A 13,627-nucleotide genomic window follows, 5' to 3' on the forward strand; every position below is an offset into this window, starting at 1 on the left:
GACAGTGAGGAAGGGTGTCGTAGTTTGCAGGAAGACTTAGACAGGTTGCAAAGTTGGGCCGAGAGGTGGCGGATGGAGTTTAATGCGGAGAAGTGTGAGGTAATTCACTTTGGTAGGAATAACAGATGTGTTGAGTATAGGGCTAACGGGAGGACTTTGAATAGTGTGGAGGAGCAGAGGGATCTAGGTGTATGTGTGCATAGATCCCTGAAAGTTGGGAATCAAGTAGATAAGGTTGTTAAGAAGGCATATGGTGTCTTGGCGTTTATTGGTAGGGGGATTGAATTTAGGAGTCGTAGCGTTATGTTGCAACTGTACACAACTCTGGTGCGGCCGCACTTGGAGTTCTGTGTGCAGTTCTGGTCCCCACATTACAGGAAGGATGTGGAGGCTTTGGAGAGGGTGCAGAGGAGGTTTACCAGGATGTTGCCTGGTATGGAGGGGAGATCCTATGAGGAGAGGCTGAGGGATTTGGGATTGTTTTCGCTGGAAAGGCGGCGGCTAAGAGGGGATCTTATTGAAACATATAAGATGATTAGAGGTTTAGATAGGGTGGATAGTGATAGCCTTTTTCCTCTGATGGAGAAATCCAGCACGAGGGGGCATGGCTTTAAATTGAGGGGGGGTAGTTATAGAACCGATGTCAGGGGTAGGTTCTTTACCCAGAGGGTGGTGAGGGATTGGAATGCCCTGCCAGCATCAGTAGTAAATGCGCCTAGTTTGGGGGCGTTTAAGAGATCCGTAGATAGGTTCATGGACGAAAAGAAATTGGTTTAGGTTGGAGGGTCACAGTTTTTTTTTAACTGGTCGGTGCAACATCGTGGGCCGAAGGGCCTGTTCTGCGCTGTAATGTTCTATGTTCTATGTTCTATGAAACCGGAGCACCCGGAGGAAACCCACGCAGAAATGGGGAGTGCGTGCAAACTGCACACAGGCAGTCACCCAAGCCGGGAATCGAACTGTGAGGCAGCAGTGCTAATGGTGATCCTCAGGTTAAATCACCATCAGTCAGCTCTCCACCTCATGAGGAGAACAGCCTATAGTCCTCTGGGACTATGACGACTTTACCTTTCACACCAGTACAACAAGTTGTCTTTGACAGTGCATTGACAAGGCTTGACAAAGTGCTTGCAGGTCCATTAAAGATGTTAAATGAACGACAGCTTTGTCTAAGAATTAGACTTAAAGGATTGATTTAAAGGAGGAGCGGGGTAAAGAGGATTAGATTGGAAATTCGAGAGTTTATGGTGTAGGAAGCTGATGGAACAATCACCAACGTGGATCAGTGGAAATCAGGAAGATGATGGAGGGACAAAGCCCTATTCTGTATGTGAGAAATCAAGTGAGAGTTGGGGACACGGGAAGACTTATCACAGAAAGGACACAAAGAATGCCGCCACAGTTCTTTTTGATACTTTTATCAGCGGGTGGATGGTGGAGTGGAACTAGGACCTGTCAGGATCTTGGGGCCGGTATGAATTATCACTATAAATATGTGTTTCTCAGACATTGGAAAAAAATGAGACAACATATGGGGCCTTTAAGGAAACTCAGTACTCCAAGTTCTTCAATCAAAGAGTAATGAAGGAATTTGAGTCATGATCCCTTTAAGTAAAATAAATAAATAACTTCAGTCAAAGGTGGTTATTCCTGAGAAAGAGTAAGACATCTGTGTATATGTTGTACCCCTGCCTCTGGGGAGCAAACTTCTAGGATTCCAGACTTTTGATAAATTCCAGATGTCCAAATCGCACACAGTGGTCAGCAAGACTTTGGGGAATTGCATTCCAGGACTAAAGTTTTCCAAAAAAGGAATTTTCAATTGTTGACAGGTGTTAAAATGACTTTTCTTATTTTTGTTTCTGAAGTGTGAAGGTTAGGCATGACTTGGCGGGGTGTAAAGAAACCTCTTTACTGTTCGGAGAGTCGTGTGCCTTATTAGAATAGATTTCAATGACACCTTGGTCCTCATTCCAACACTCTTAGATTCTTATCCCCAATCACCTTCAGATCCTCATCCCTTCCCACCCCAGTGTCTGCATCGACTAACATCCTCAGTCTTATGGGAAGGCGATGGCCTAGTGGTATTATCACTACACTATTAATCCAGAAATTCAGCTAATGTTCTGAAGGAGGTGAGAGTGGATATCGTGGAGGCACTGATCATAATTTTCCAATCTTCTTTAGACTGAGGGAGTGGTGTCAGAGGACTGGAGAATTGTAAATGTTACCCCCTTGTTCTAATAAAGTGTGAAAATAAGCCCAGCAACTATAGGCCAGTCAAGCTTCTAAAAACAATAACTTGGGACAAAATTAAGAGCCACATGGACAAATTCAGGTTAATTAAGGAAAGCCAGCACAAATGTACTAAAGTCAAATCATATTTAACAACTTGCTGGGTTTTTTTTAAAGGCCAATAGAGAAGGCTGATAAGGGGAAATAACGGTCGATCGTGGAATTTGAATTCAATAAAAATATCTGGAATTAAGAATCTACTGATGACCATGAAAACATTATCGATTGCCGGAAAAACACATCTGGTTCACTAATGTCCTTTAGGGAAGGAAATCTGCCATCCTTACCTGGTCTGGCCTACATGTGACTCCAGAGCCACAGCAATGTGGTGACTCTCAACTGTTCTCCAAGGGCGACTAAGGATGGGCAATAAATGCTGGCCAGCCAGCAACGCCCATATCCCACAAATGAATGAAAAAGAATAAATAGAATAAAAATGTCCTCATCCTCCTCTATTTTTGCCATCTTTATCTATCCTCTCGCCCCCTACCACCAGGATCTCCATCCCCTACCTTGGTTTCTTCATCCCTCATTACCCGCAGAGGGGGGTGGAGGTCTACATTCCAGACCACCTTTAAGGCCCTAACTCCCTACGACCCTAAGGAATTTCCTCCACTAGCATCTTCAGATTTTCATCCCCTTTCACCCCAAGACCCTGCTCCGTTATTCAACTATTCTATCCTACTTCTTATTCTCTCCCTATGGTCCAACTTTCTGGCTGCACTCTCGCCTGGTTCCAGTTTTAACTGTGCCAGCATAGTTAGCACATCCAGTGTGGTGGCTGCTCCATGGCGACATTGCCCAGTCAGTTTCTGGTGCCTCTCTGCTGTCTAACAGCAAATCCCGGTTTGAGATGCAAGAACCTGGATCCAGTTCTGTTGGAGTCCAGTTTCTCTGCATGGCAGCCTGCAGTGTGGATCCATCATCACCTTGACCGCCCAGTGCTGCATATCTGAATGTTAAAATATAACACTGGGAATCACGGCTTTCAAACAGCAGCTGTCTGTTGTTGTTGAGGCTGTGGAGTCACCTGTGATGTAAAAAGAGTTCCAGTACTTTACTGCAGGAAGTGATTTTCTTGTCTGAATGTAACACAAGATGCAGCAAATGGAGATTCTGTGTAATTTATGAGGTGATAATGCTTTTTAAAGCAGACTATTAAACATGGAGTTCAGATGTCTTGCTACTGATTTTCTGTTTGACTAAGGGCAGTTGCTGAGCCCACGGGTGTGTGTGTGCGTTTGTGTCTGTGTGTGTGTGTGCGGTGTGTGTGTGGAATGTGAGTGTGTGGAGTGTGTGTGTGTGTGTGGAGTGTGCATGTGTATGTGTGAGTGTGTGGAGAGTGTGTGTGTGGAGTGTGTGTGGTGTGTGTGTGTGCGTGGAGTGTGTGTGCAGTTTGTGTGTGTGGCGTGTGTGTGTGCGTGAGAGTGTGTTGTGTGTGTGGTGTGTGTGTGGAGTGTGTGTGTGGAGCGTGTGTGTGTGTGGAGTGTGTGTGGAGAGTGTGTGGAGTGTGTGTGTGTGCGGTGTGTGTGTGGAGTGTGTGTGGAGAGTGTGTGTGTGTGTGGGAGAGTGTGTGTGTGTGTGGGAGAGTGTGTTGTGTGTGTGGTGTGTGTGTGTATGGAGTGTGCATGTGTGCGGTGTGTGTGTGTGGGTGTGGGGAGAGTGTGTGTGGAGTGTGTGTGTGTGAGAGTGTGTTGTGTGTGTGTGGAGTGTGACCATGTCTACACCTGTGTGCCTCTATACAGGCGTGCGCACTCTGTGTGTGTCAGTACAGTTTCTGTTGATGCCATTCAAGTCTTTGTTTAAGAGTTGTTTCAGTTGCTTGGGATATTGGGGAATGTCTGGGAATTTTTTCAAGAAAACACTTTACAATCTCCTCAAATCGTGTCCCAGAATAGCAGGGATTAGTTAGTTAATTCACTGTAAATCTGCTTGGGTTATAAAACTTCACCTGAAGTTCTGCGTTTGCCACATTGTGCTTATATAAAATTTTCACTGAGGCATATTAAACCCAAGCTTTGTGACAAATCTGCTGCAGGTGTGTGGGCTGTGAAAGATTCATGAAGTGAGGGAATGAGGTCATTTTTGTTTCACCTATTTAATTTCCTGTCAGTCAGACAATATGTTCTTAGAGTTAATTTAACAAAACTTAAAGCTAGATTATAACTGGGTGCGATATCACCAGTTACTGGCTGCCTCCTGATCATTTTAATACAGCCGTGAATTCTGCTAAAATAACAGAACAAATAACATCACACAAAGGGATTGAGCGTTTGACTACTGGTGTCACCTGGAGGCTAGAATCTTCAGCAGGATTAAGCCTCCTTAAAATAAAATTCCCAAAGCACTCCCAAAGTTTGCATTGCCAATGGGGAGCTTAACCCCTAGAACTATATGTCAGGAAATAGTGGCACACCGTCTCAGTTCCATCCCATAATAGTTACCTGCACTGAGGCTCCCGGCAGCACGGTGGCACAGTGTTATTTTTATTCATTCGTGAGACATGGGCGTCGCTGGCTGGCCAGCATTTATTGCCCATCCCTAGTTGCCCTTGAGAAGGTGGTGGTGAGCTGCCTTCTTGAATCGCTGCAGTCAACATGCTTTGGGTTGACCCACAATGCCGTTAGGGAGGGAATTCCAGGATTTTGACCCAGCGACTGCGAAGGAACGGCGATATATTTCCAAACCAGGATGGTGAGTGGCTTGGAGGGGAACTTGCAGGTGATGGTGTTCCCATTTATCTGCTGCCCTTGCCCTTCTAGATGGAAGTGGTTCAGGGTTTGGAAGGTGCTGTCTAAGGATCTTTGGTGAATTGCTGAGCACTGGTTAGCACTGCTGCTTTACAGCGCCAGAGACCCAGGTTCAATTCCAGCCTCAGGTCACTGTCTGTGTGGAGTTTGCATGTTCTCCCCATGCCTGCGTGGGTTTCCTCTGGGTGCTCCGGTTTCCTCTCACAGTCCAAAGATGTGTGGGTTAGGTGGATCGGCCATGCTAAATTGCCCCTTAGTGTCAAGGGAGTGGCAGGGTAAATAAGTGGGGTTACAGGAATAGGGCCTGAGTGCATTTGTGGTTGGTGCAGACTCGATGGGCCGAATGGCCTCTTTCTGTACTGTAGGGATTCTATGATTCTATGAAACAGTGCCAATCCAGAAAAACAACGCTTTAAACATATTTTTAAGGTATTATAGCTTATATTCAGGGAGTATAGCTGCTGTTATTAACACTGTGGAGATTAGTGAGTGGCTGTGATGTTCTCCATCACCAACCAGCTATTGAAAACCTGACGTCCTTTTCACTGGAGTTGTTCTCCTCTACAGATTACCGGACTGGGCCGTGCTTCACTCAGGTCAATAACCAAATGTGCCAGGGACAACTGAGTGGCATTGTCTGCACCAAAACCCTCTGCTGTGCCACCATTGGTCGAGCCTGGGGCCACCCGTGCGAGATGTGCCCTGCGCAGCCTCACCCCTGTCGCCGTGGTTTCATCCCCAACATCCGCAGCGGAGCCTGTCAAGGTAAGCGCCTTCATTCTTTACTGACATTACTGACGCGTCGGATGAGTTTTCCCTCTGGGCTGGTCCAATATGGCCAGGGGAGTTACCACTGGATTCTCAGCCAAGCTCTGTATCCATCTCCCTGGCCCCTATCTGGATGGGTGTCGCTTCTCCATCCCCACCTTATTTAAGTGCTGCTGGAATGTGGGACCATTTCCCTGAGTTGTGTTGCTGAGCAGCGCAGAATCTGTATACTCAGGTAATCAGGCACAGTAAGTACAGAGCCTGTCTGGCAAATACACAACGCACAAGTATTGTGGCACAGGAGGTAGCTTCCCTGTCTCTGAGTCAGCAGCTCCGGTCCCATTCCAGGACCTGATGCCCAAGGAAGGTGCATCCATAACGTGGCCAAACAGAGTTGAGTGTCAAGTTGTAACTCCTTCCAACACACACCAATGGCAGGCAGTAAGAGCGGGAGAGGTTTTCATTGTGTGAGGGAAAGAAAGTTGGAGTCTCTATTACCATCGTTCATAGCTCTGAGCTACAAAATACATGTAAAAGTGCAAGTCGCCACAGCGACTCGGATTCCTTGGGAGACCGGCTGGCTCAATTGGCTGGTGTGGATCAGATTAGCACTAACAGCACTGGGTTCAATCCTCATTGCAGCTGGATTGAGTTTGGAACCTGCCTCCTTGCCTTCCCCCATGGTGGAGATTGTGGCATTGTGTGTTGGCGCTGCCTTGGGGCACAGAACAGAAGAAGAAAATACAGAGACTGCGTACTCAGGGATTCAGAGACAGAATAAATGCTGTGCCCAATTACCTGAGTAACTGGGGACAGCCTCTGTCTGCAAGTAATTAAAGATCAGCTCGGAGGAGTGACATCTCGAAGCCTACCTGCCCTCAGGGCTGCAGATCCTGTGTTCAGAAGGGCCAAGCCCGAAAGATTCTTCTGCGGTTGAACAGTGAACTAAGCCTGATGTGATTTCTTTGACAGATGTGGATGAGTGTCAGGCCATCCCAGGCCTGTGCCAGGGAGGGAACTGCATCAACACTGTGGGATCATACGAATGCAAATGTCCAGCTGGGCACAAGCAGAGTGAGAACACGCAGAAGTGTGAAGGTAGGTGCAGCTTGCTGTTCCAAATCCATTCATCCCACTCTTTCCCACTGAAATTGTTTCCCTCCGACCATTTACTTGTTCCTCCCCGATCACACACATGATTCAGGAGTTAATTTGCTGTCAACATCTGGAGCACTGTCACCATTTTCAGCTTCTGTTAAAAAGTTACTGGTGCACTGAGCTTCTTATTTCCGTATTAATACTGAAATAAAAACAGAAACTGCTGGATACACTCGGCAGGCCTGGCAGCCACTGTGGAGAGAGAAACAAGAGTTAAGTTTTGAGTCAAGTATGAGTCACAGGATTGCTCCAGCAGGAAAGGAGATCATTCGGCCCATCGCGTCGCTGCGAGCTCACTGAATGAGCCAATCACCTAGTGCCATTCTCCCACCTTCTCTCCGTAACCCTGCACATTCTACCTTTTCAAATAATAATCCAATTCCCTCTTGAATGCCTCGATTGGGCCTGTCTCCACCACACTCTCAGGCAGTGCACTCCAGATCCTAACCATTCGCTGCGCAAAAACGATTTCTCCTCATGTATCCATTGCATCTTTTGCCAATTACTTTAAATTTGTGTTCTGCTGTTCTCAATCTTCCACCAAGAGGATCATTTTATTCCCCTATCTACTCTGTCCAGACTTCCCATGATTTTGAACACCTTCATCCATCAAATCTCCTCTCCACCTTCACTTCTCCAACGGGGACAGTCCCCACTGCGCAATCTATGTGCGTAACTAAGGTTCCTCATCCCTGGCACCATTCTTGTGAATCTTTTCTGAATCCCTCTAATTCCTTCACATTTTTCCGAACGTGCAGTGCCCAGAGCTGGATGCAATATTCCAGTTGATACCAAACCAGTGTTTTATGCAAGGTTAACGTAACACCCTTGTTCTTATACTAAATGCTCCTATTAATAAAGCCTGGGATACTTATACTTTAGTAACCACTGGCTCCACCTGTCCAGCCACCTTCAATGACTTACACCCAGGACCCTCTGCTCCTGCATCCCCTTTAGAATTGTACCCTTTGTTTTATTTCATTTGTCTGCGTTCTTCCTAAAAAAATGAATCACTTTACACTTCTTAACATGAGCTCCATTTGCCACTTGTCCACTCATTCCACCAATCTGCCTGTGTCCATGTGAAGTTCTACACTATCTGCCACACAGTTCACAATGCTTCTAAGTTTCGTATCATATGCAAGTTTTGAAATTGTGTCGTATGCAGCAAGGTCCAGGCCATTAATATGTGTCAAGAGAACAAGGATCCCAATTCTGTTCCCCAGGGAACTTCATTACAAACCTTCCTCCATTCTAAAACATCCATTAACCACCACTCTCTGTTCCCTGTCACTTAGCCAATTCTGTATCCATGTTGCTACTGTCCCTTTTATTCCACGATCTATAACTTTGCTCACAAGTCTATTGTACGGCACTGTGCCAAATGTCTTTTGGAGGTTTATGAGCATCACATCAACAGCATTGCCCTCATCAACCTTCTCTGTTGGCCTTTAAAAAAAACACTAGCAAGTTGTTAAATATGATTTGACTGTAACATATTTGTGCTGGTTTTCCTTAATTAACCCGCATTTGTCCACGTGACTCTTAATTTTGTCCCAAATTATTGTTTTTAGTAGCTTAATTGGCTTATAGTTGCTGGGCTTATCTTCACACTTTTTTTGAACAAGGGTGTAACATTTACAATTCTCCAGTCCTCCAACACCACTCCCTGAGTCTAAGGAAGATTGGAAAATTATGATCAGTGATTCCACAATTTCCGCTCTCACTTCCTTCAGTATCCTTGGATGCATCTCATCTGGTCCCAGTACCTTAGCAACTTTAAAACAGACAATCTCATCCAATACCTTCTCCGTTAAATTTTCTAATGTCTGAATTACCTCCACTTTCACCAAAGCCTGGGCAACATCATCTTCTTTATTGATCTCAGATGTTAAGCATTTATTTAATATTTCAGCCTTGCTCCTTGCTTCCACCCGTAAATTCCCCTTTTTGGTCCCTAAATAGTCCCACTCCCCCTCTGACCACCTTTCTACTATTTATATCTTAATAGAAGACTTTTATGTTAACTTCCAGTTTCTTTTCATACTCTCTCTTTGCTTCTCTTACTTGATACTTCAGTTCCCGTCTGAACCTTCTATATTCAGTCTGTTTCTCGGTTGTTCTATCTGCCTGACATCTATCATAAGCACACTTCTTTCTTCTTCATCTTAATCTCTATCTCCTTCATCATCCAGGGAGCTCCGCAGATGTTTGCCCTATTGTTGTGATTGTCCCTTTAAGGGCAACACAGCAGAGTAAGAGTCACCTGACTTGGGTGACCAATGGTGTCTCAGAGTAGGGAATTACTCCAGGGGGTGGAGTCCTCTTCGGTAAAGAAACATTTTGGGAGCTAGCTACAGCCATGAGGCTGCTGTACATTTCTTGCTAATAAATCCTTTTAGTGTTCACTAATGAAATCTGTGAAAGTGCATCTTTACACCTATCTTTCCCTTTGTGGGCGTATACCTTGACTGTGCCAAAACTATCCCTTCTTTAAAGGAATACCATTGTTCAGATACTGTTTTTTTATGTCAACCTTTAATTCCAATTTACCTGACCCAGATCCATTCCTCTCCCATTGAAGATGGATTTGCCCCGGTTAATTATTCTTACTCTGGATTGTTCTTTGACCTTATCTACCTAAACTTTATGATACGATGATCACTGTCTCCTAAATGTCCTCTTACTTACAGTTAATCCACTTAGCCCACCTCATTGCTGAGAACCAGGTCTCGCAGTGCCTCCTCCCTTGTTGCTCTAGAAATGTAGTACTGTGGAAAACATTCTTGAAAATATCACAGAGATTCTTGCCTCTTTCTGCTATTCACTACTACTATTTATGTCTATATTTGGATAATTAAAGTTACCTCATTATACCTAGTCTATATTTCTTGCACCTCTCGGTAATTTCCTGGCAGATCCTCTACATCTTTCCCATTAGCCAGTGGTCTAATCAAGCAATGTAATTGCATCTTTTTTTCTTCCTTAGCTCTAGCCAAATAAATGTTGTCCTTGACTCTTTCTTCTGGGACATCTCTCTCCAGCACTGCACTGTTGTTAATCTATATTGCCACCCCTCCCCCTTTTCTTCCTTTCCTGTATACTTTCCGGGGATACTTAATACCCAGTCCTGCCCTTTGAATCAGAACTCTTACAACCACAACATCATAGTTACACATGGCAATCTGCATCTGTGACTCATAATCTTATTTACCACGCTGTGTATTCACATACATGCACAGTAGCCCTGATTTAAACTTTTGCCCCTATTCTGATGGCCTAGTGGTAGACTATTAATGCAGAAACTCAGCTAATGTTCTGGGGACCTGGGTTCGAATCCTGCAGATGGTGGAATTTGAATTCAATAAAAAATATCTGGAATTAAAAATCTACTGATGACCATGAAACCATTGTGGGAAAAGTCCATCTGGTTCACTAATGCCCTTTAGGCAAGGAAATCTGCGTTCCTTACCTGGTCTGGCCTACATGTGACTCCAGAGCCACAGTAATGTGGTTGACTCTCAACGGTCCTCGGGCTACTAGGGATGGGCAATAAATGCTGGCCAGCCAGCAACGCCCAGGTCCCATGAATGAATTTGTAAAAAGCTTACTATTTCCTATTCTAGTACTATCTATTTCTGCCTGTATTCTGGTACTTGGTATTCCTTTCGATATTATCTCCTGGTTTGCACACCCCTGCCAAGTTAAGTTAAACTTTCCCAAATAGCGCCAGCAAATCACCCCACAAGGAACTCAATCCTGGTTTTATTTCGGTGCAGCCCATTAAGGCTGAATTTTAGGCCGCATCTTCACAATATCCCAGGAATCTAAAGGCTTTCCTACTGCACCGTCTTTCCAGCCACATATCCACCTGCTTTTCCTTCCTGTTTCTATACTCACTAATGCTGCCAGAGATGACTATGTCTGAGGCCCCGCTTGCTAGATTCTAACCTAGCTCCTTAAATCCTGATTGCAGGACCACATCACTCTTTCCACCTATGTCATTGGTACCAATGTGGAGCATGACAGCTGATTGTTTTACAAGACCTCCCTCATGGTGCCCTTCAGCCATTCCCCTTCACTGATATACTTGACCCGAACACCAGGGAAACAACACACCATCCTAGATTCACATCTGCTGAAATGCCTGTCAATTCCCTGAGCTACCCAATCTCCTATCGTTATTGCTCCTCCAACCTTTGTGTCCCCCTGTACGGTTGAACCACCTGTGGTGCCATGGAGTTGTCTCTGGCTGCACTCCCCAAAATAACCATCACTCCCATCAGTATTCAGAACGGAGAGTGGGACGCACTCAGGGGACTCTTGTTCTGCTTGCCTTATTGACTGTCTGGTGGTCACCCATTCCCTTTCTCCTTGCACACTCTTAAGCTGTGGCGTGACCACATCTATTAACACACTACACTACAAATCCCTCAGCCTGACAGAGACCACCGCATTCATGTCAGCTGCTGCTCAAGCTCCGAATCTAGTTCCAATCTTGGAGCTCGAACTCTGAATCCTGGAGTAAGCTTTATTATTGCTATTAAACCTCATTACTATTAACAAGCCTTCTTCAGCCTCCAAGTCTGTATGTTAATCCCTGTCAGATTTTCAGAGTATACTGGAGTAAAGCAAAAAGAATAAGAGCACATGTTACTGACTTCCACTTTAAACAAAATACAACGTGTGACTTGACTTGACGTGGGAGAAAATGTCTCGGTCACAACTCTATTGCTTCCCTACCTACACAGTGCTTAATGTGTAGAAGGTGTCAACAGAGTGTCCAGTTCACTTTCATTTCAGATCACATTGAAAGCTTGGTCAAATTGGAGTGCAACTAACCAGAATCGAACTCCATGTCAGAACTGAAGTTAACACTATCACCATTTAATGAGCATCCCATTTGTCCTCCACACCCTATCATCCCATCGCTTAGCAACTTAGGGATGGCACAGGGGTTAACACTGTTGCCTCACAGCGCCAGGGACCCGAGTTTGATTCCTGGCCTCGGGTCACTGTCTGTGCGGAGTTTGCACATTCTCCCCGTGTCTGCGTGGGTTTCCTCTGGGTGTTCCGGTTTCCTCCCACAGTCTGAAAGACGTGCTGGTTAGAATCATAGAATCTCTACAGTACAGAAGGAGGCCATTCAGCCCATCAAGTCTGCACCGACCACAATCCTTTTTGTTGCACTTCAATGTAACTTCATTGCAGTGTTAATGTAAGCCTACTTGTGACACTAATACATAAACTCTAAAGCTTTAAACTTGGACATATCGTAAACTGGATGCTGAATTATGGGTGAATGTTTCACTTGGTCAGTCACACCCACCTCTCCATTCAATCTACTGAGCCCGGCTGAGCCCTGTCCCACTCCTTCTAATTCAAGATAACTGCAACAACAAAAACAGAATATGCTGGAAAATCTCAGCAGGTTTGACAGCATCTGTGCGCCTGGGACGAAGGGTCATCTAAGACTCGAAACATTGTCTCTATTCTCCCTCCACAGACGCTGTCAGACCTGCTGAGATTTTTCAGCATTTTCTGTTTTTGTTTCAGATTCCAGCATCCGCAGTATTCTGCTTTTAGCAACAACAACAATTTGGTTTTAAGGGATTCCTTTCACGGTAATAAAACATTCTGAGGCACTTCACCCACCCGCTCAGCCACAAAAATCTAACACCACACTGGGAAAACATCGAAAATATTTGGCGCAGAAGGAGGCCAGTCAGCCCATCATGTCTGTGCTAGCTAGAAAAACTCATGGTCCATGGTCTTCTCAGGTTTACAGCAGTTCAAGTGCATTTCCAAATAAGTTCTTAATCCTGTATATAAAGCAATCAGATTTCTGCTTCTATCACCCTTTTATGGCAGTAAATTCCAGACAACAAAATTTTTCTTAACTCCCTTTTAGTCCTTCTGCTAATTATTTCAGATCTATGCCCCCCCAGCTATTAACTCTGCCAAGGGAAATATGTCCTTTATATCCATGCTGTCCAGGCCCCTCAACACATTATACACCTCAAATTAAACCAGCCTCGCGTATTCCAAAGAAAACAACCTCAACCTGTCTAATCATTGCTCTGAGCTACAATTCTCCATTCCTGGCAACATTCTCAGAAATCTCCTTTGTATCCTCTTTAGTGCAATCAAATCCTTTCTTTAATGCAGTGACCAGAACTGTACTCAGTGCTTGTATCTGTGGTCTAGCTAGTGTTTTATAAAATTCACGCATAACATCCCTGCTCTTATATTCTGTAAGAGTTTTAACAACACCAGGTTAAAGTCCAACAGGTTTATTTGGTAGCAAATGCCATTAGCTTTCGGAGCGCTGCTCCTTCGTCAGATGGAGTGGATTGTTACTGTGTTTACCCCAGTCCAACGCCAGCATCTCCACATCATGACTTATATTCTGTGCCTCAGTTACTAAATCCCGCAGTTACAGTATCCCACATGCCTATCTGTCCTGCTGCATTCAAGCTTTGTGAACTTGCATTCCAGGGTCTCTCGGTTCCTCTGCACTGCCCAGTATCTGAACATTTATTGCCCATTCCCTTGCCTTGTCTGCCCTCCCCAAATGCATTACCATCACTAGATTGAATTCCATTTGCTATTCTTTTGCCCACTTGACTGGTCCATTGATACCTTCCAGTAGTCGA

General features: G+C 44.9%; 1 protein-coding gene across 1 annotated transcript in view; it reads left to right on the top strand.

Moving 5' to 3' along the window:
- Positions 1–13,627, top strand: part of fbn3 (fibrillin 3) — a 268,519-nt gene that overhangs the window by 64,340 nt on the left and 190,552 nt on the right. The window contains exons 6-7 of the mRNA XM_078198473.1: positions 5,613–5,810; positions 6,786–6,911. Of these exons, the coding sequence (XP_078054599.1) occupies positions 5,613–5,810; positions 6,786–6,911 (324 nt within the window). The remainder of the gene's footprint in view (positions 1–5,612; positions 5,811–6,785; positions 6,912–13,627) is intronic.

The sequence above is a fragment of the Mustelus asterias genome, chromosome 26 (assembly GCF_964213995.1).
Source record: "Mustelus asterias chromosome 26, sMusAst1.hap1.1, whole genome shotgun sequence".
NCBI lineage: Eukaryota > Metazoa > Chordata > Chondrichthyes > Carcharhiniformes > Triakidae > Mustelus > Mustelus asterias.